The sequence below is a fragment of the Daphnia magna genome, linkage group LG10 (genome assembly GCF_020631705.1).
Source record: "Daphnia magna isolate NIES linkage group LG10, ASM2063170v1.1, whole genome shotgun sequence".
Lineage (NCBI taxonomy): Eukaryota > Metazoa > Arthropoda > Branchiopoda > Diplostraca > Daphniidae > Daphnia > Daphnia magna.
In genome coordinates this window covers 2,078,886-2,098,833 of record NC_059191.1, presented here as the reverse complement: position 1 = coordinate 2,098,833, position 19,948 = coordinate 2,078,886, and the positions used below count along the sequence as shown (strand labels likewise).

The window sequence follows — 19,948 nt, the reverse complement described above, 5'->3', positions numbered from 1 at the left end:
AAAAAGAAAACAAGTTTATTTTTAACCCTTGGCGTAAGCAATGCAAGGGCAACTTGGTCATAGTGAAATGTGAAATTCAGGTAAAAAGCTTGCGAATGACCGGACACAATTGTGCAATGCTGGTGCACTATATAAAAATAGGTCGGATTTCTTGGGTGCCTTTTCGTGTTCTTTCTCCCCGAGAACTAAGGACGAGGACATCCGAAACAAAACACAACGGCGCAGAATGAACCTAAACAGAAGCGAGTCGTGTTGAAAGCTTTGAATGTAAACTTTGGCCACACGCTAACGGACGCTATTTCGATTTTTTTCCTTTGCAACCAAACTAAGTTTATCGTGTTTCTATAAGCACAAAAGCTCCACCACTATCCGTATCTCGTATGAGTCAACAAGGCATTTGAAAATGAAATTGCAGACAAAAACCCATTGGCATTCAAAGCATTTGGGTTTCTTTTGAAAAACAAATAAAAATCAAAATCAATGGGATAAAATTTAGGGAAAGGTTTTTAGTTTTCTCGATTTCTTTGTGGATTTGTTTGGGCAATTCAACAAGTAGAAAACGAAAGGTCAAATCAAAACGGATGCACCGTACGAAAGGGGAAATGATTGCGCGATCCACGGAAACCTATTGCACGGAACAAGAGCAACGAGATATGTCACAATTCATCAGGTAGTCTTTCTATGCTGGTGCTCTGAAACAACTCGGCGGGCTGTTGCTTCACCTGACAATGCTGCGATGGATCCATCACGGAACAGCCATCGTCACCATCGACAGGTGAGGAAATTGAAAAATCATCTTCATCAGCGAACCATGTTTCGTACACTTGTACAGGATCGTGCATCCAGTGTTTATGGAAGGAAATAACAAATTGCGTGTGTAACAGCTCCATCGGATAGTCATCCGGTCTGGCCTGGATTTTTGTTTCAAAAAAAAAAAAAAGCAAAAATAACATTGATCGTCTTTCACTTCAATGGGAGAGAGCAATAAACGTCAAACAACCTGATGGAATCCGGAGAAATGTACGATGGAAATGCCGAGGGATTCGCTACACGCACCCAGCCACATATCGTCGGGGGTATCGGGTGCGGGACAACGGCAATTGGCCGCTATCAGTTGAAGGGCAGTTCGACTTAGTACCATGCCTCCGCCACCTGCGCCAATGAAATAGGGTCATAAACTACGACATTAGAAGTGTGTGTGCCGGTAGGGGGTTACAACCCAATCGTTTTCTGTACGTACCCGTAATGTAATCGTATCCGTAATTGTGCCCACTTGCATAGCCGTACCTTTGCCCGATAAGAAGCGGCTGCGACGGATCGTGACACGTTAAGAATTCCCGCAGCTTTCGAACCCTATAAGACAAGAGAGGTGATAAATATCGACTGCAGTTAAGGTAAGTACGACAGGGTTTACAAGCTAGAACCTTACCCTATTATGGAATCATCATCTGCTATGACATACCAACGGAGACTGGGCTCTATCGAGGCCATCCGTTCATGCAGGTGGTCAATTATGGCCATCGTCTTGGAGCAGTGGCCGCTCTCGGTGTTGGGCACGCCCAACGATATGGTGGGGATTCTCTCATCTGTGATTAAAACATTCCTTTTATGGTTGTGAATGTAATTCCTGTCTGTTTCATTCAAAGACGTTACCGGCTACATCGCTGAAGAAGACGAGTTGATGCACTTGGCGAGCCCAAGTTCTCTGAACAATGGGTACTCGATCCGTATGGAACTTTGACCACGTTTTGACTGCAAAGAACAAGTCGTCAGCATCTACACGCGTCCCCTGTATTCGTTTTATTCAGTGCCACGTTAATTGTATTAGCATTCGATTGGACAAGATTACGATGAACTTACGCAGGGCTCAAACGGCTGGATCCATGTGGCACAGCCGGGTCCTGGACGTAGACACAAGGCTGACGAACGAGTCATATTGACACCCTCCATTAGGTAGACAGCTAGTTCATGTTGGGCATCGATGGAGAAATCTCTGGGCAGCTGTTGGCGAGCTATCCGCGAGTGGACCCTGCAATAAACAAGAGTTAAGATGACCGTTGGCCAAAAGACGATTGACGAATTCAAAGTCGGGTGAGTCAGACACACAACCAAAATAGCCGTACCGTTTGACAGCTGGCCAGCTCAAAAGGATGCCCGTCTCTCCAAGGGGATATTTGAATGCTGATGGATCATGATGGAAGGCAAAATGATGTACGATAGTCGGCTCTTTGTCGAAGAGCTCGCGCCCGATAAACCATTCCTGATAAAAGATTTACATAAAAACGAGATTTCTTTTTGTGTGTAAAGGGCTTTATGGACGCGATGGCGGTTGACAACCTACGGGCGTTGCCATTATGGTACAACCGACTATGTCTTTCAATTTTAAAAATACAATTAAAAATATATCCCGTCCCAATGCGGTTTAGGTACAGATCGACTGATGGATTAGTAATTGCTTGGGTATTTCGATGCGCACGCAAAAGAACCAATTACTTTATCGGGATCGAAGCGTTGCGTCAAATCGACCAATTCGGCCCAATTTATTCGGGTCGTTTCTTGTAGAATAACTAGCCACGTCGCATTCGGATGGAATTCCACCAACCTGGCGAACCGAGAAGACAGGCAAAACGAAATTGTAGCTCTCATTCGAATCCGCTGTCATGTTTGTTCAGAACACGTGGCACGAATTACTTTGGAAAAAGAGGCAAAAGCGTCCAAGCTCCTTTGACGTACAAGTCACCAGGAACGACATGAATAGATGGTATGACAGGGCTGGAACCATCAAACTGGCGGGTGATTTCACGGCGCAATTCCGACACGGGTGGGCCCGTCACTCCTCTCAATATCACCAACACTATCTGATCTGCTCTGACAGCCTCCGCCACCGATACAGGTGCGAGTAGAAAACATAAAAAGACACCTAAAAATAAGAAGAAAAAAAAAAACGGGAAAGGATTCCATTGAAAAACACCAGGTGGAAAAATGGGAAAGGACTACGAATATGTCAACATGACACGAAAGGGAACATGGAACTGTACTTGCGTCGAAGTTTACTAACCGAACCATATGTCGATCATTTCCTCGTGCGAGCCGGAATTCGATCAAGTGTCAACCCAACATCTACCAGCACTAACAGGCAAAAGCGCTCACACGCATCCCAGCTGTCCAAATTCAATGTAGACACTGCGGCAGCGTGAGGCACATGCGCTCTCCAGGGCGAAAAATAGGAAGAAACGCACGCAAGAACGGTGCAAAACGACGAATCGTGCGAAACAGTACAGGCAACAAAGACAAAAGAAAATTAAAAAACAAAATATAACCATCAATCATGGCAGACACAACGTACAAAGGAAATACACACGGGCTAAACGAGCACGTCAGAAACACTCGACATTGCGTCTACATGGAACTAAATAATCCAATTACTGCGCTACAGCACATAACAAGCTCTTGTGCACTTTCGTCCATCTCTTTGGAGGTTTGCGAGGCAGGATGGAACTAAATGGTCTTGTTTACAATGTCCACGCTGTGAGATTTATAGACCAACTCGATCTAGTCGCTTTGTCGCTCTTTGCGAGCTGCGTATGTCTTTTCAAAAACCATTTATACAAATAAACGTCTAGCAGGCCACTGCAACCGACATAAATATTTTAGCAAAAAGCCCGGCATTTTATTTTTTGTTTTCTTTTAAAATTCTGTAGCAGCGTACCCAAGGGTTCGGGTCGACGTTTCCGTGACAGAGAACGACACAAGTGAATCAAAGACGACGGAAGGAAAAGAAAAATCTTTTTTTTTTTTCTTTCTCTCAGGGCCAATTTTGTTGCTCTCTTTTTATTTATGTTTTGTTCCTATTCTCTTATTGATTTGACCACGACGGAAGAAGACCACCATCCACTCTATCACAGCGGTAGCAGTCATGCGGACTGGTGCAAGATGGATGAGTTGGGGGGAGGGAGACGGGATATGGTCGCTTGCTATCCATTCCGCTTGACTGTCTAAACAGCAACTTGCTACTCCGCCTCAACCATTACGGAGAGCTCGACTCGTGTCCACTGTATGACAAGACAGATGAATCCGTTTTCTCTATTTCTACCACATCCTTTCTATATGGCCACTTTCTTTTGACCATACTACTATATGCAATGACATTGTTCTTTTCCGTGGCGGTTTCTATCTTTTCTCAAGAGTGCGAGGAATGTCACTTTTTCGTGCGTCCCTAGAATCAGCTACTGACTCTATGCAATAATTTATGTTCCCGGGCAGGATGAAATGAACACATTCAACCACTAGATGCAATGATTTCCCCGAGTTTTTTTTTCCCCCTTTTTATCTCCTCTACTTTTAAAAATTAGAATTGTGGCTTGGTTTTGTCTGGGACAAGTACAAGTGTGTTTTCACACCCTTTGCTTATGTTCTATATTGCCAATTGAAAAATATATCAGGCGCGAAATTTAGGAGCTTACACAAATCACAATTTTATGTTTAGGTAAAGATTAATGCTGCTTGCCACCGTAACTTGGGTCTACATATTTTGCTTTAAGCAAGACTGCACAGTTTTGTCATGTGACTTCCAGTAAAACAATCATGACTGTGTGTTGACATGCTTAGTGGATTGTGAAACACTGATCAATAATCACTGTCAAACTAGCCATAAAATCATTGGCTTTGAGTTATATGAGTAGGTCATCATGCAAAATTGTAATTCTTATGGTGCCGAACAAACAATAGTAGCAACCAGGGGATATCTGGTCTGATGTACACGGAAACCACAGTAAGATTTGTTGAATGGCCCACAACATGCATTACACTGCCAAAGTAAATGCCTTTGTCCTACAGTTAAAGGACAACTTTCTCATAAACAGGAAAATTTCATCAATAAAAAATCCCCTTGTTCAATCAAATCTAATTTGAAATAAATGCTAACTAACACAACAATACAAAACATTAAATGACTACGGGAAATAAACTACAGGAATAACTACTGCAAGATGACCGCGTCTTACCGAGTCGGAGTAAAATGTAGAATTCCCTACCGTTTTCAAGTAGGCACTTGAATTGTTTTGTTGTTTGCTTTCTTTCTTTTAATTCTGAAGAACCTAGCTTTAATAAACAAACAACAAATGATAGAATAAAACAGCAGACGGTGTTTTCTTTCTTGTTTATTGAGCCAAAAAAAAAAACAACAAGCAACTGATGTTAGGAATAAAGGAAACACTTCTGGCCATCTGTTGACTGTTGTTGCAACACAGTCTTCACCAGTGAACTGATACTGATCCGATTCCGTGTCGTTAAAAAACGGATTTTTTGAGGGCCGTAGAACGGATTGGTTTCCGTTCTCTAACGCTAGAGTCGCATGAAGGCAATAACGTTATGCCTACCCTCTAGCGCCTCTAGCTGATTCATAATCGGATTCGTTTCAGTTAACCGATTTTTGACAAAGCAGCGCGTTGTTCAAATCAGTGAGCGGACCCGTTTCCGTTCACAGATCCGTTTCAGTTTATTATCAACTTGTTTTTATAATAAGAAGCGCTAAATAATAAAAACGCTAAATAATTCCCGCCATCGTGCTCGACGGCGATTGGTTGATTAATTTTTACATATTCGGGAAACAAAACCTTATTTCTAACATTTCCGTGGGCATCAGCGTAATCTTTGTGATCTGAGAATCACGAAAATGGTATACTATTTAATTGATTTTATCAAAGATAAGTAATCGAACAGTTAGCTTAAAGTTTGGGTGTGTAAGCTCAGCCCCCCCTCCTCTTTAAGTCTGAAAATGGAATAATAATAATCTGAAAAAGAATAAAGCGGTAGGCTGCATAGCATTAGGCCTGTGCGCGTGAAAAAGCGTTCGCGTGAAAAAGCGTTCGCGTGAAAAAGCGTTCGCGTGAATCATACGGGCATAGACAGAAAAGTGATTGTTTTTCAATTCATATTCGGATTCAGCGTACAAAGTTGAATACAGACTATAAATTTTAATATTATCGAAGGTAGTTTGTATAGTATAATATGCGTTTGCGTGATTCTATCTATATCCGTGTAATTCACGCCCGAACGCTTTTTCACGCTGGCGCATATTACTCAATGCTAACTACCTTCGATAACAATAAAATTAATAGCATTTATTCAACTTTTTACGCTGAATTCAAATATGATTTCAAAAACAATCACTTTTCTATCTATATCCGTGTAATTCACGCCGAACGCTTTTTCACGCTGGCGCATATTACTCAATGCAAATTACCTTCGATAACATTAAAATTAATAGCATTTATTTAACTTTTTACGCTGAATTTATATCTGAATTAAAAAACAATCCGTTATAAAGGCATGTACGTGTAATTCACGCCAAACACTTTATCACGCAAACGCATATTATACTATACAAACTACCTTCGATAATATTAAAATTTATAGTCTGTATTCAACTTTGTACGCTGAATCCGAATATGAATTGAAAAACAATCACTTTTCTGTCTATGCCCGTATGATTCACGCGAACGCTTTTTCACGCGAACGCTTTTTCACGCGAACGCTTTTTCACGCGCACAGGCCTAATGCTATGCAGCCTACCGCTTTATTCTTTTTCAGATTATTATTATTCCATTTTCAGACTTAAAGAGGAGGGGGGCTGAGCTTACACACCCAAACTTTAAGCTAACTGTTCGATTACTTATCTTTGATAAAATCAATTAAATAGTATACCATTTTCGTGATTCTCAGATCACAAAGATTACGCTGATGCCCACGGAAATGTTAGAAATAAGGTTTTGTTTCCCGAATATGTAAAAATTAATCAACCAATCGCCGTCGAGCACGATGGCGGGAATTATTTAGCGTTTTTATTATTTAGCGCTTCTTATTATAAAAACAAGTTGATAATAAACTGAAACGGATCTGTGAACGGAAACGGGTCCGCTCACTGATTTGAACAACGCGCTGCTTTGTCAAAAATCGGTTAACTGAAACGAATCCGATTATGAATCAGCTAGAGGCGCTAGAGGGTAGGCATAACGTTATTGCCTTCATGCGACTCTAGCGTTAGAGAACGGAAACCAATCCGTTCTACGGCCCTCAAAAAATCCGTTTTTTAACGACACGGAATCGGATCAGTATCAGTTCACTGGTGAAGACTGTGTTGGTTGTTGGACTTGGACAAGGAAAATAGGGCTCGCTCATCGACTTCTTCTTGTTACAGATTGTGCAACATAGCAACATAGCAACAAGGAACTTTTCGTCTGCTACCTTAGTGACGGCAACACGGCAGCGAACAGCCTGCTTTCATTTTTGGTCTACTTTCAAATTTTGCTTAAACTACAGTACCTACCAGAAGTCTTTGGAAGCCTGAGAGAACCATATGCAAAAACGCCGTTTTTGCGGTTCTCTCAGTGCCACAATCTTCACCCAAATGGTACAATTTTTTGTGTGTACGTTCTCATAAATAGTGAGAACGTCCTTAAATTTTTCCAGAATTTTATTTTAATGGGAAGGGTGGGTGAAAATTCGATGAAAAAGTCTTTAGAAAGCCGAGAGGACCTTATGCAAATGAGGTCACTTTGGCTTTTTTTTTAAAACAAACAACTAGGGCTACGAAGACGCAAAAGGGCTTAAAAAAAAGAACTACGTTAGTTCTACCTGCAGCCTAATTTTCAGATTTTTTTCTTTTTATCCAACGATTCTACAGGTGGTTAAAAAACGAAATTATGGAAATCCCTTTTTGCGGCATCAACCGAAGTTGCCGAATTCTTAGAAACCCTTTGTTTTTTTTCCTACAGTTTTACCAGAGTAATAGAATACTATATATATTATACATAGTATTCTATTACTCTAGTATATATATATATAGTATTCTATTATATATATAGGATTCTTTTACTCTGGTAAAACTGTAGGGAAAAAAAACCAAGGGTTTCTAAGAATTCGGCAACTCTGGTTGATGCCGCAAAAAAGGAATTTCCATATTTTCGTTTTTTAACCTACTCTAAAACCGTTGAAGAAAAAGAAAAAAATCTGAAAATTAGGCTGCATGTAGAACTAACGTAGCTCTTTTTTTTAAGCCCTTTTGCGTCTTCGTAGCCCTAGCTGTTTGTTTTAAAAAAAAGCCAAAGTGACCTTATTTGCATAAGGTCCTCTCGGCTTTCTAAAGACTTTTTCATCGAATTTTCACCCACCCTTCCCATTAAAATAAAATTCTTGAAAAAATTTGGGACGTTCTCACTATTTATGAGAACGTACACACAAAAAATTGTACCATTTGGGTGAAAATTGTGGCACTGAGAGAACCGCAAAAACGGCGTTTTTGCATAAGGTTCTCTCAGGCTTCCAAAGACTTTTGGTAGGTACTGTACATGATTTCGATTTCGAATTGAATGAAAATCACGGATATCAAGTTTATTTTTCAATAAGTTTAACCCTTTTTGAATTAAACGTAAAAAACAAAAATAAAGTTAGGGCGCTAACAGCAATTTTCTTTAATTTTTTTAACGACTGATTTCACTAGAAAACCAATCACTTAATCGAAATCGGTGTTCAATGTTGATTATGATGTGTTATTTTTGTCAAATTCAAAGATATATCGTTTTTTGCAGAGTTTGACAAAGCTATACCCTTCCCACTTTTTCATTTTTAGCCAAATTTCTAATTTGGCTACGTTAAATTAAAAAAGTGTTGTTAAAAGTCGATTGGCAATCGACTTTTAATTTCAAATGAAAAAATTGTTTGATTAATTGTTGGTTTTCTCGTTCCACCTGTAAAAAAAGTGCTGCCCTATTTAAAACTTAATTTTGGGGTTTTTCTGATTCCAAGTGTTTGCTACTCTGGATCTGTTTAATCCAAAAATCGATTAATTGAGTGGAAAACTAATATTTTATTCGGGATAAGCTTCTCATTTTGTTTGTAATAGGTTAAGTTTTATTGAATTCCAAGTCAACATTCTAAGCCGAATTTTAATACAGTAAGTCGGTCATAAAATGTCGGGCTTAATTAATGAAGTAAAACTAGATATCTTATCAATAGATGACGTGTTCAGCGGAGGGATACTAAATGTTCATTGCGTTCCGTTTAAAAAATTTTTTTGGCTACTGGTTAATACACTGAAATTTACGGAACGCCGTTTGATCCAATTTTTTTATAGACAACTCTTATCGCTAGCTGATCGTTTATGTAGCAAATAAATAGCTAACTCTAACGGTAAAAAATGACAGTAATAGGAGGGATTTGAATAGACCACGCCTTCAACGGAGGAGGAGTCCACTACATATTGAATTTATCGATCGATTGTTAGAACTATTTCGATCGCTACTGTAGAGTCAATGGCGGCATGGCGGCGACGCGCATTGTAACTTGGAAGTGGATGCATGTGCGACTTGATGTGGCGTTGCATGTAGGAGGCCCCGTTGGTAATGGTAAGCGTATTAATAAATTAGGGTATGTAAGGCAATTAGTTCTGCCATAATATCTCACTTAGTTCGCAGACTGGTCATTTGATGATACGTGTGCACAGTGGTAGTGCTTGGGTTCCTCAAGAGGGAATCGCAGAACATAGCCATAGAGGTAAAAGTCATAGAAGATTTTTAAAATTGCTATTTGATTTTGTGTTGTTTCAGCAGTAGTATGTCCTTCAACAATCTGTTATGTCCAACCTTGGAATGAGTCTCATGTGACTAAGTCAACCAAACAGGTCAACAACAATTTTGTTTAAGATGACTCTTGAGGCAGAAAGCTTTTCCTGCTTCTTACGAAAAGGGACATTGGATCCCTTAATGTCTAATACCAACCAAGGGTCATTGCAAAGATAGGTAAAAGATATATCAATATAGATTATACTCTGAGTGATGGTGACATATGGTAAAAAGATAGAGCAGTATGAATATTTGCTGCATCATTTACTTCTATTATTAATATCTTCAAGGTATCTTACTGACTTCTATTGGTTTTCTTTGTGGAAAGAATATCTTGAGTGCGAGAATTGGATCACAATTGACTAGATGTTTTACTATTTAAATGAGTTTATCACAAAGAATTTTTTACTCATTCATGTTCTGTCTCTGTAATGTAGGTAGAATAATCGCAATGTCGTGGTAGGAATTCGCGAGAGATATGCCAATAGGGTTTCACTATTGACATACTGATACAGGTCTGTTTTCAGTAAGTGTAACAGCAAAAATGTTATACTGAAGCATATTTAATTTCTTTAATCCCCTTGTCAGTGATTTAGTTGAACGTTGTTATTTCAGCCATTTGTGAGCTAATTTTATGATTTTTTTATTTCTAGTTTTGGAACATCGAATCTTGCTGCTACTATTGTTTGTATGTTGTGTTAATTTTTAGCAATTTGTTTGTAACGTAACCACCGACTCCGTTTTTAACGATATTCCTCTCAACAGATGGCGATAGCGTGTACGATAGCGATACGTGTAATGTAACAAACGAATACTAAATTAAAGTAAATCAATATTTGCCCCCTCCCTTCCCCCCCCCGTACTTGAATTATCTTAAGAGGGGGAGGGGGTGGCTGGTGTCGTATGCCTACACGACACAGGCCCTCCGCTTCTATTGCCAATTGTTTTCACAAGTGGAGATTGATTCCACAATCTTCAGCTTCCCAGGCAGACACCCATGGATAGTTGATATAAAAAATGTATTGATTAAAAAATTTACATTTTAGGTTATTGATTGCAGAGTCAGAGAACAATGTGTAAAACCTGATATTCTAGCCTTCAAAACCCCAGCTGCCCTTATGCTTCAACAAGGGTACTTTAATTTCAGGAGTTAAACATTGAAAACAAAAACCAATCAGAAAAATTTTCATTGGCTTTTTTATTTAATGATATTGTTACACTTAACTTAAGAAAACATGGAAGTGTAAACATATTCTCAGGGTCAAGTTAATGAAATGGTTGAGCCGAAAATGAATTTTACATTACTTTTGAACAGGCCCCAACTCAGTTTACGCAGCGGATACCCCTAACGAATGAATGCGACGAATGAACGAATGAACGAATGCCCCTACGTATAGTAGGGGCATTGTTGGGGGCTCCAATGACCGCATGCCGAAGAGTTGCGTTGCATTGCAAAATATTCACGTCACATTATTTCCACCATTGCTGATACTGAACGCCATCTTTATGGAGTCCAGTTCCATCCTGAAGTTGATTTTAATGAAAACGGTATGTTGGTTTCCTTTCCATTGAGTGCGAAACATTGATCTTAATGGCTGGTGTAAAATTACAGGACGAAAAATGTTGCATAACTTCTTGTTCGACATCTGTGGATTGCAAGGAGTTTTCACATTGGAGAAATGCGAGCAGCAGTGTATCCATACGTCCGGCCGGACGTAGTAAGTTCGGGCTCATACTGGTAAGCGGCGGATTCGATTCCGCCGTTTGTGCTGTCCTTCTCCTTAAAGCACTTCTGCAGAGTGACGACTCGTCGCGAGTGCATGACATTCATACCGATAACGGGTTCCTGCGTAAAGACGAATCCGTGCAAGTCGTCACTAGTTTACAGCTAGTCGGACTCAACCTTCGGGTAATTTGAGAAACTTTTCTGGACCGTTCAGAATCTTATAATAGGCCAAAATTTGATACGAGATTAATTGATACGTCGTCCTGTCACATCTCAAATTCTATGGTTTATAATTCTTGTTCTATGACCGAGTTCTTTTCCAGACAGTGGCTTCTCATTTCTATTGTCATACCAGCGATCAGATTTGATGTTTCGAATTGTTTCTGGTTGTTAAAGCAAGATTGACTTTCTACGATGCTTCCACCAACGTGCATGGTCGCCAAACTTTGTCGTTGTGTCGGACTGTAAATCCGGAAGAAAAACGTGTAATTTTTGGCGATATGTATGTCAAAACGGTAGATAGAACGGCTAACGATGTAAATGTCACTTGAGATAATCTGATTCTCGAACAGGTATCAAACTTCTCTTTTTTGTTGTTACATGTATTATATTGCCTAATATTCAATGTCATCATATATTAGGAAAATATTGCAGTTGCTTTGAGAGCAGATTTAATTGAGTCCGCTTCGCTTATGGCTTCTTCGCGCGCTGATGCCACAAAGACTCATCATAACGATTCCGAAATGGTTCATCAGTTGCGCATTTATGGCTTTGTAGTAGAACCTCTTAATGGTAATTGCGTTGTGGCATTCCAGTAAGATCTTTACTGTTTTCGCAATTTTTCCCAGCAGACTTCCATAAAGATGAAGTAAGGTCTTAGGTCACGAACTGGGTCTAATTACAGAATTACTGGAACGTCATCCGTTGACTGGTCACGGTTTGTCAATTCAAATCATTTATGCCGAAGAACTGTTTATGGAAGCTGATTTCGTTGAGACGCAAATGCTGATTTGTTTGATGGTCGATTATGCTAACATGGCAGCTAAGGAACATGCCTAGCTCAATCGGATTGAAATCGCGTCGTCGGAAGAAGAGCGTCTTGTTCTAGAGGAACTGTCCAGACGCAACCAGTAAGTTGCCACGCTACTGTCTATTCGCATTGTTCGTGTTAAGGTAATTTCGCAATTCAGACGTTTAGTTGGCGGAATTTTATAAAGATGGTTCTTCCTTGCAGGGAGATTGCCGAACTTTTAGCTATTGCGTAGAACTGAGCTCTGATCAGACACAACCAAACTGGAATGATCTAGCCACCTACGCCCGCTTAATACAGCGTGTGTGCCATAATGTCAATTGTGTTTACTAGATATTCGGAGAGGCTGTGCGTGAATCGGTGACAGACGTTACACACCTACCTACTTAACGAGTAACATTTTGGCGATCTTGAGGGAAGCGTATTATTTGTCAAATAAAATATTACGGGATTCGGTCGGATTGCTATAAAAAGCTAGCGCAGATGCCAATCGACTTGATCCCTTTCACTTTGATTGCGATTCGAGTCTACGCATTCCATCATGCCAGTGATCAGTCGTTTTTCGATCATTCTTTTCTCAGATTTTTATGACTGGACTTCCTGCAATTCCTGATACCCATTTGCCCCAAGAGGTACGTAAAATGTGGGTACATTTTTTTATAGATCTGGCTGTAAACATGGATACCGCTTATTAGGTTGTAGACAAGATGGTTGAAGCCGTATTAACTGTTTCAGAAATTAACAAGGTCAAGACACAGAGGTGTTCTTCACTTTTCAGGGGGATGGATTGATGATATTTGTAGGTTAATCCACGAAGAATACCAATACATGGATAAGTGGAGGGTAATAAAAGTATAAAACTATAATTCCTCATGTCATTTTCCTTCACGCATACGCTGCAGTTCGTGAGCAGACGAAACATTGAAAGGGCCTTGCGCAGTCTAGCTGCATCCAGCCAGATAAGCCTACTAGTAGAACCCAAAACATTGTTTTGACGAGTACTGTCATATTTCGGTTGCAGGTTTTCACTAAATACCAAGTAAGTAAGGGGTTTAATCGTTTTAAATGTATGATTTTTCGATTCAAGTTTATTTAGGTGTCAGAACTGAAATTGTACTTTTAGAACTTTTAAAACACCACATAGCTTTTATTAACAACAGTTTACTTTTACACCTATCAAAATCTTGTTAACCATTTAAAGGAGAACAAAGTTCATTTTTTATATATCCGGAATTTTGACTTCCGGTTTACTTCCGGTTTAAAAATGCCAAATAACTCCTTATTTGTTGGTCTGCCAGAAAAAAGATTCACATTTTCGTGATCCTCGTCCAATTTGAAGTCGAATCCATGTATCAAATCAAAATACCCCAAAATTGTCAAAAATCGCAAATTTCAAAAAAAAATTCAAGAAAAATCGCGATTTTGGTCAAATGCGACTTTTGGATAAAAACAAGTCATTCCCAACCCAAATTTAATAAGGATCACGAAAATCCTACTCGTTTCGTTATGGGATCACTATTTACGGAGATATTGGCTACTTCCGGTTACTTCCGGAAAATTTTCGTGACAATCTGAAAAAAGTAAAAAATGAGCTGTATTGTTAACAATTTCAAATACTTTTCTCGCATGCGTTAGGGTGTGGTAGCAGGTAGCTATTATTCAGTGTTTTTCTTGCTTTCAGCACTACAGGCTGACCCTACGAGCTACGACAGTTTTACCTACAAATGTTAGCGTTTCGTGCTGCAACTAGTAGTTAATATTCTAGGATGTAATGCCTAAAATTGGAATTCAGCTATCAGAGATTAGCAAAATTCAAGTACTTAAAAGCAAGTATTGTACTTATTTCAACATTCAAAGTAAAATAGAATTTTTGGTGCTAGGTGGAAACTCTAGATGGCGTTGATGTGCGTCTATGATGAAGATTATGAGTGACAAGTTAAATGGGTGTTTGTTACGTTACCCTGCTATGTGTTTCAAAGGATTTTTCGTCAAAAAATTTACGGTATGTTTTTATCTATTCAGTATTGCTATCGTTGGGTATGTTTGAAAAGGAAACCCTTGAAATAGATTGCTTTTTGTATGTGGGGGTGTTTCGCCTTGTCAGCTATGCCAGCTGCTGAACCAGCAGCCTGCATTCCTGCTATCAATGTACCACAAGGGATCCTGACACTTTAAGAAGGCCACTATTCCTTACATGAAGATCACCATCCAGTTGAAGTACTGTTAATGGACCTCAAGCCTTTTGTTTAAGCTTAGTGATGTGTTCTCTCGTCAGTCAACGACAGAGTCTTTATCTACTTTGTGTTGCTAACCATCAGTCCTCAGCATCCCAGGTATCCAGATTTCCATGTTTCTCTGATTAGTCAACCATCATCCATACCCTTCAGTTCTTCATTGTGGTATTTCAGAACATTACTTATCTTCCACTACACACATCTGTAACAATTTTCTATACACAGGCTTCTCTTCCTCTCTCCATAGTCTGCTGAATGCCAACATTGAATAAGGTTCATCATCATTGCCTTTCCATGGTATTTTAATTTGGTGGATTATCTGGATTTCTCATTTTTAATAAATCTTTGTTGTATAAACGGAAAATCTTCATTGTTAATCCTGCTGTTCTTCTCACCGTTACTTAGCCAGCTCACATGGATAGGCTTTAACAACATCTCCATATTTTTGGTATTTTAAGTTTCTACGTTATGGAGCATTGTTGTGTTGTAAGAAAAACTTCTGTGACAGGACTGCAAATATTCATCTTCCTTCCGTACAACACTGCCGTTTTAACAATTTCGGTAGTTTCGCCCCCAGTGGACCACACACGTAAGTTGTGTTTTTCATCGTTTTTTCAGAAAATGCCATTTTCCGCTCAAAATCACTTACTTCTTTTTTTGTCTCATTTAATCTAATTAGAACTATATTTTCTTCGTCTTCCTGTCGTTTTTGTCTACGACTTCCCCTCATCGTTGTCTCCGTTGACATCTTCGCCTTCATCTACGTCTCGTCGTCTTCGCCGTCTTTGTCTACGCCATCATCTCGTCGCCGGCTTCTCCTTCCCCCTTCACGTACGGAATTCATCGTGGATCGTCGCTCTGGTATTGTCTCGAATTTTGCATTGTTATGTTTAAGTTAACCCGTTGGCTGCCACCCCGTTTGCGTCCCATTTTTTTTGGTAGCTTGTAGGGACCGGCCGCAATGGCCTTCGCCGCAAGGCGCCTTAGGCAATGCACCAGTAGGGACTTCTCTTTGTCGATGCGGTGGCGGATTCCTGAGGGTGTGCATTCCCTGTAATGGATTCCGTCACCATGTCAGCCCGGACTTGTCTTCGGACAAGTCCCACCTTGTTCGCGATCCTTAAGACGCGATGCTTAGTTACTGTACTTTAAGCAACCTACGGGTTGCGTGGCCTGGCAGCCAACGGGTTAACTTAAGTTAAGTGTATGAATGTTAATGTAAATATGTGTGTATATTTATTGTTATGTAAAATAGTGGTGGAATTGTTGGGAGGAGGTGGGACAATAAAAACAATTTCAATTTTAATTTATTCTTCGTGTTCATTTCATTTTACCTTATTCGAATTTATGCAAATCAAAGATAAACTTAGATTATCATGTTTTCCCAACCTATTTCATTCGGTCCAGGTCATCTAGCCACTAGTACTTATTTCAATAGATTTCACAGTCGGTGAAAAATCAATGAATAAATTGTTTTCTTTGTTCCATTTGACTTCAAGTGTAATCACTTAGCAAAAAAAAGGGAAAAAAATGACTGAAATAAACTAACTTCGCATGGTGGCATCACAAAAGGAATTAACCATTACCTTCTTAACTCCTTTGTTTCCGTTGAATGAGGTAATAATACAACAAACACAAGAATGATACTGGATATGTTTTATTTACTATGACTCCAACGCCAAAGAACCACATCAGGTACCTCCAAGATCTCTGTAAAATAAAACTGTAAACCACTATCGAAAAATCCAAGTCCTGGATTGAACCAAGTCATTGAATGATTTTACGGCCACCACAGTACATCAGGTATATCCCAAAGACCTGAAAGCAAAATATAAAAAACTTAAACTATTAATAATTAATTCTAACATCACATGATGACACCTCCAAGAATCTAAGAGATTTAGATAGAGAAAAAGATTATAAAGAACTACTCTTTTTACGTATCACCATTGCAACAAAATGGGTTTAACAGGCAAACGGAGAAAAAAAAAAAAAACGTGCTGGCAAAGCCAAGCCATGTTCCTCCTCAAAAAATTTAAAATATTTAAGCGGTACGTTGTTTCTTTAACATGAATTTTTGCCATAATACCTTGAACAACTCTGCATTGATTGAATTCACAAGATGTAACTCAAAACACACGGAATCGGTGGTATAATTTCAAGAAGAGAAACGTTCGTTTCAGCAGCCATCCTAAGTCCGAAGCCACGTGAACTGGAATAGCTGGCGGGACTGACGGCCGCGAGTGACGCACTCGATTCGCTTTCGCCTACTTTAACTGCTTCGTCATGTAGGTTTATGTAAACCATACATTTTTTTAGCCTTTGCTGGGGCTATCTAGTTCCTTTTGAGCACTAGAACAAGTAATACATATCATCATAAGTAAAAAACGTAAAAATGAAGAAAATTCAAGACTAAGTAAAACCTTTTCTTTAAGATCCAGCTCTTCCTGAGCTTCCCGCGGTTTGTTTTGCTGCCAAAAATTTTTTTCTAATTCTTTTTTTTCATTTTCTTCAGCCCTGAAAGGTGTTAAGCTCCATTCTTGAATGCGTTGCGGCAAAATCTACACAAAACTTTTCTACATATCTGTTTTTCCGAATGCTTTCGAATGGGATAAGTCTACCTGATATGTACGAGTTGGTGCCAATTTTTGTATTGCTCTGGTTACTGCAGTATTAATTTCCCGGATGTGACGCATTTACACATTGTGGTTTCTTTGATGATTCTCTCCCACAATTTTTGAATCATTCTTCTTCTTTGAGCCTTTAGTCTTACACGCACTGAAGGGTTAAAGAAAATAATATAAGTCAAGGGGAAACGAGGCCACAGAAAACAAGGGGGTCCAGATAAGCACTTCAATGATTTTGTAAAAATACCATAATATGTGCGATAGTAAAAGGATCCGGAACTCTTCGGTTGCCCTTCCAACGATCATGTACTTGTATTTTTTTAATACCAAAACTCCATCAAAGTCCTCTTCAAATCCATTACCATGGTGAATCTACATTAAAGAAATTAAATATACTTCAGTATAACATTCTTGCTGATACACTTACTGAAAACAGACCTGTATCAGTATGTCAATAGGGAAACCCTATAGGCATATCTCTCGCGAATTCCTACCACGACATTTCGATTATTCTACCCACATTACAGAGACAGAACATGAATGAGTAACAAATTCTTTGTGATAAACTCATTTAAATAGTAAAACATCTAGTCAATTGTGATCCAATTCTCGCACTCAAGATATTCTTTCCACAAAGAGAACCAATAGAAGTCAGTAAGATACCTTGAAGATATTAATAATAGAAGTAAATGATGCAGCAAATATTCATACTGCTCTATCTTTTTACCATATGTCACCATCACTCAGAGTATAATCTATATTGATATATCTTTTACCTATCTTTGCAATGACCCTTGGTTGGTATTAGACATTCAGGCATCCAATGTCCCTTTTCGTAAGAAGCAGGAAAAGCTTTCTGCCTCAAGAGTCATCTTAAACAAAATTGTTGTTGCCCCATTTGGTTGACTTAGTCACATGAGACTAATTCCAAGGTTAGACATAACAGATTGTTGAAGGACATACTACTGCTGATACAACACAAAATCAAATAGCAATTTTAAAAATCTTCTATGACTTTTAGCTCTATGGCTATGTTCTGCGATTCCCTCTTGAGGCCCCCAAGCACTACCACTGTGCAGTGTGCACACGTATCATCAAATGACCAGTCTGCGAACTAAGTGAGATATTATAGCAGAACTAATTGCCTTACATAGCCTAATTTATTAATACGCTTACCATTACCAACGGGGCCTCCTACATGCAACGCCACATCAAGTCGCACATGCATCCACTTCCAAGTTACAATGAGCGTCGCTGCCATGCCGCCATTGACTGTACAGTAGCGATCGAAATAGTTCTAACAATCGATCGATAAATTCAATATGTAGTGGACTCCTCCTCCGTTGAAGGCGTGGTCTATTCAAATCCCTCCTATTACTGTCATTTTTTACGGTTAGACGGCCATGCTAGTTAGTTATTTATTTGCTACATAAACGATCAGCTAGCGATAAGAGTTGTCTATCAAAAAAATGGATCAAACGGCGTTCCGTAAATTTCAGTGTATTAACCAGTAGCCAAAAAAATTTTTTAAACGGAACGCAATGAATATTTAGTATCCCTCCGCTGAACACGCCATCTATTGATAAGATATCTAGTTTTACTTCATTAATTAAGCCCGACATTTTATGACCGACTTACTGTATTAAAATTCGGCTTAGAATGTTGACTTGGAATTCAATAAAACTTAACCTATTACCAACAAAATGAGAAGCTTATCCCGAATAAAATATTAGTTTTCCACTCAATTTATCGATTTTTGGATTAAACGGATCCAGAGTAGCAAACACTTGGAATCAGAAAAACCCCAAAACTAAGTTTTAAAAAGGGCAGCACTTTGTTTGGTTTTTTTACAGGTGGTTTAACGAGAAAACCAACAACTTAATCAAAATCAACGTTCAATTTTGATTATTCCGTGGGATTTTTTTCGAATTCTATGAGTTGTCCGAAAAACGAGTTTCTCGCAGATTATATCAAAATCGGAATTTGTTCTTTGGAAGTGATTGTCATGGTGATTGTCGTGGTGATTGCAATCAATTTTGCCGCTTTCTTTGCTGATCTACGGCTTGTCAAATTGTGTCGTGCTGTACGTCATACCATGCTGTACGTTTTTGTTTAGCTAATAAAAATATAATTTGCTACCGTTTTAAAGAAGACGCAAACGAAACTGCTCCAAAGAACAAATTCCGCTTTTAATATATAATGTGGAACAGTCTAGCAGAAGTGGAAAGTTCAAGAATTTCAGAAATTCTTGGACCGTTTTAATTTTTTTTTATTATACAAGCATTTTTTAATTAAAATCAAAAACGTGTACTTAGCATAAAAATTAATTCTACGCACGTTTCAAATTTTTCTAAATAATAAAAAAAAAAAAATCAAACATCTTAATGTAACAGTTCAAAAGGGGTAGTCCCATAAGACCCTACGTGAAAGTGGGCCCTCTAGTTACACACCCGGCCAGAGATGCAAAAACAGACGATTCCAATTTTCGTCCCATTTTCGCCCTCTCAAGCACGCGTACTATGTTCCTATACCATGATATCATCCTCAAACTCGTCATTCCAATCCATTTCTACAACTAAGGGTACAATGAACAGTTCGCACCGAGATCGTAATGTTCTAGAAAGAACGACAACGATTGTCTTTTCTTAAACAAAAAAAAAAAATTTGTTTTAAAAACGATTTATTTTCAAAGAAATCAAATCAAAAATCGC

The 19,948-nt window shown here is 38.9% G+C and overlaps 1 protein-coding gene, 2 long non-coding RNA genes and 1 pseudogene across 9 annotated transcripts; 2 read left to right on the top strand and 2 right to left on the bottom strand.

Annotated features, from left to right (window-relative positions):
• LOC116932386 (beta-1,3-glucosyltransferase) lies at window positions 1-5,186 on the bottom strand. 2 transcript variants are annotated; one of them, XM_032940184.2, is made up of 11 exons: window positions 5,034-5,186; window positions 3,059-3,209; window positions 2,692-2,920; window positions 2,494-2,602; window positions 2,124-2,260; window positions 1,861-2,029; window positions 1,654-1,789; window positions 1,430-1,586; window positions 1,241-1,353; window positions 1,001-1,152; window positions 1-911 (listed from the first exon to the last, which is right to left on the bottom strand). In XM_032940184.2, exons 2-11 carry the CDS (start codon window positions 3,075-3,077, stop codon window positions 657-659), a joined length of 1,476 nt encoding a protein of 491 aa, XP_032796075.2. In that variant the 5' UTR covers window positions 3,078-3,209; window positions 5,034-5,186; the 3' UTR covers window positions 1-656. The 2 variants fall into 2 exon arrangements, with proteins under 2 accessions (XP_032796075.2, XP_032796074.2); XM_032940183.2 differs by having other exon boundaries at window positions 5,004-5,161.
• A 5,858-nt stretch (window positions 5,187-11,044) lies between these two features.
• LOC116932415 lies at window positions 11,045-13,242 on the top strand (annotated as a pseudogene).
• A 1,077-nt stretch (window positions 13,243-14,319) lies between these two features.
• Window positions 14,320-15,867, top strand: LOC116932384. Of its 2 annotated transcripts, none has more exons than XR_004399536.2 (6): window positions 14,320-14,378; window positions 14,444-14,775; window positions 14,836-14,907; window positions 15,016-15,058; window positions 15,119-15,199; window positions 15,290-15,867. It is a non-coding gene; the product is annotated as an uncharacterized LOC116932384 (long non-coding RNA). The 2 variants fall into 2 exon arrangements; XR_006651813.1 differs by having other exon boundaries at window positions 14,321-14,378; window positions 14,481-14,775.
• A 384-nt stretch (window positions 15,868-16,251) lies between these two features.
• Window positions 16,252-18,520, bottom strand: LOC116932383. Of its 5 annotated transcripts, none has more exons than XR_006651921.1 (6): window positions 18,414-18,520; window positions 17,676-18,351; window positions 17,485-17,609; window positions 17,232-17,388; window positions 17,034-17,171; window positions 16,252-16,962 (listed from the first exon to the last, which is right to left on the bottom strand). It is a non-coding gene; the product is annotated as an uncharacterized LOC116932383 (long non-coding RNA). The 5 variants fall into 5 exon arrangements; XR_006651924.1 differs by lacking the exon at window positions 18,414-18,520 and having other exon boundaries at window positions 17,676-17,900; window positions 17,965-18,384; XR_006651925.1 differs by lacking the exon at window positions 18,414-18,520 and having other exon boundaries at window positions 17,676-17,900; window positions 18,014-18,384.
• Between the last annotated feature and the right edge of the window lie 1,428 nt (window positions 18,521-19,948).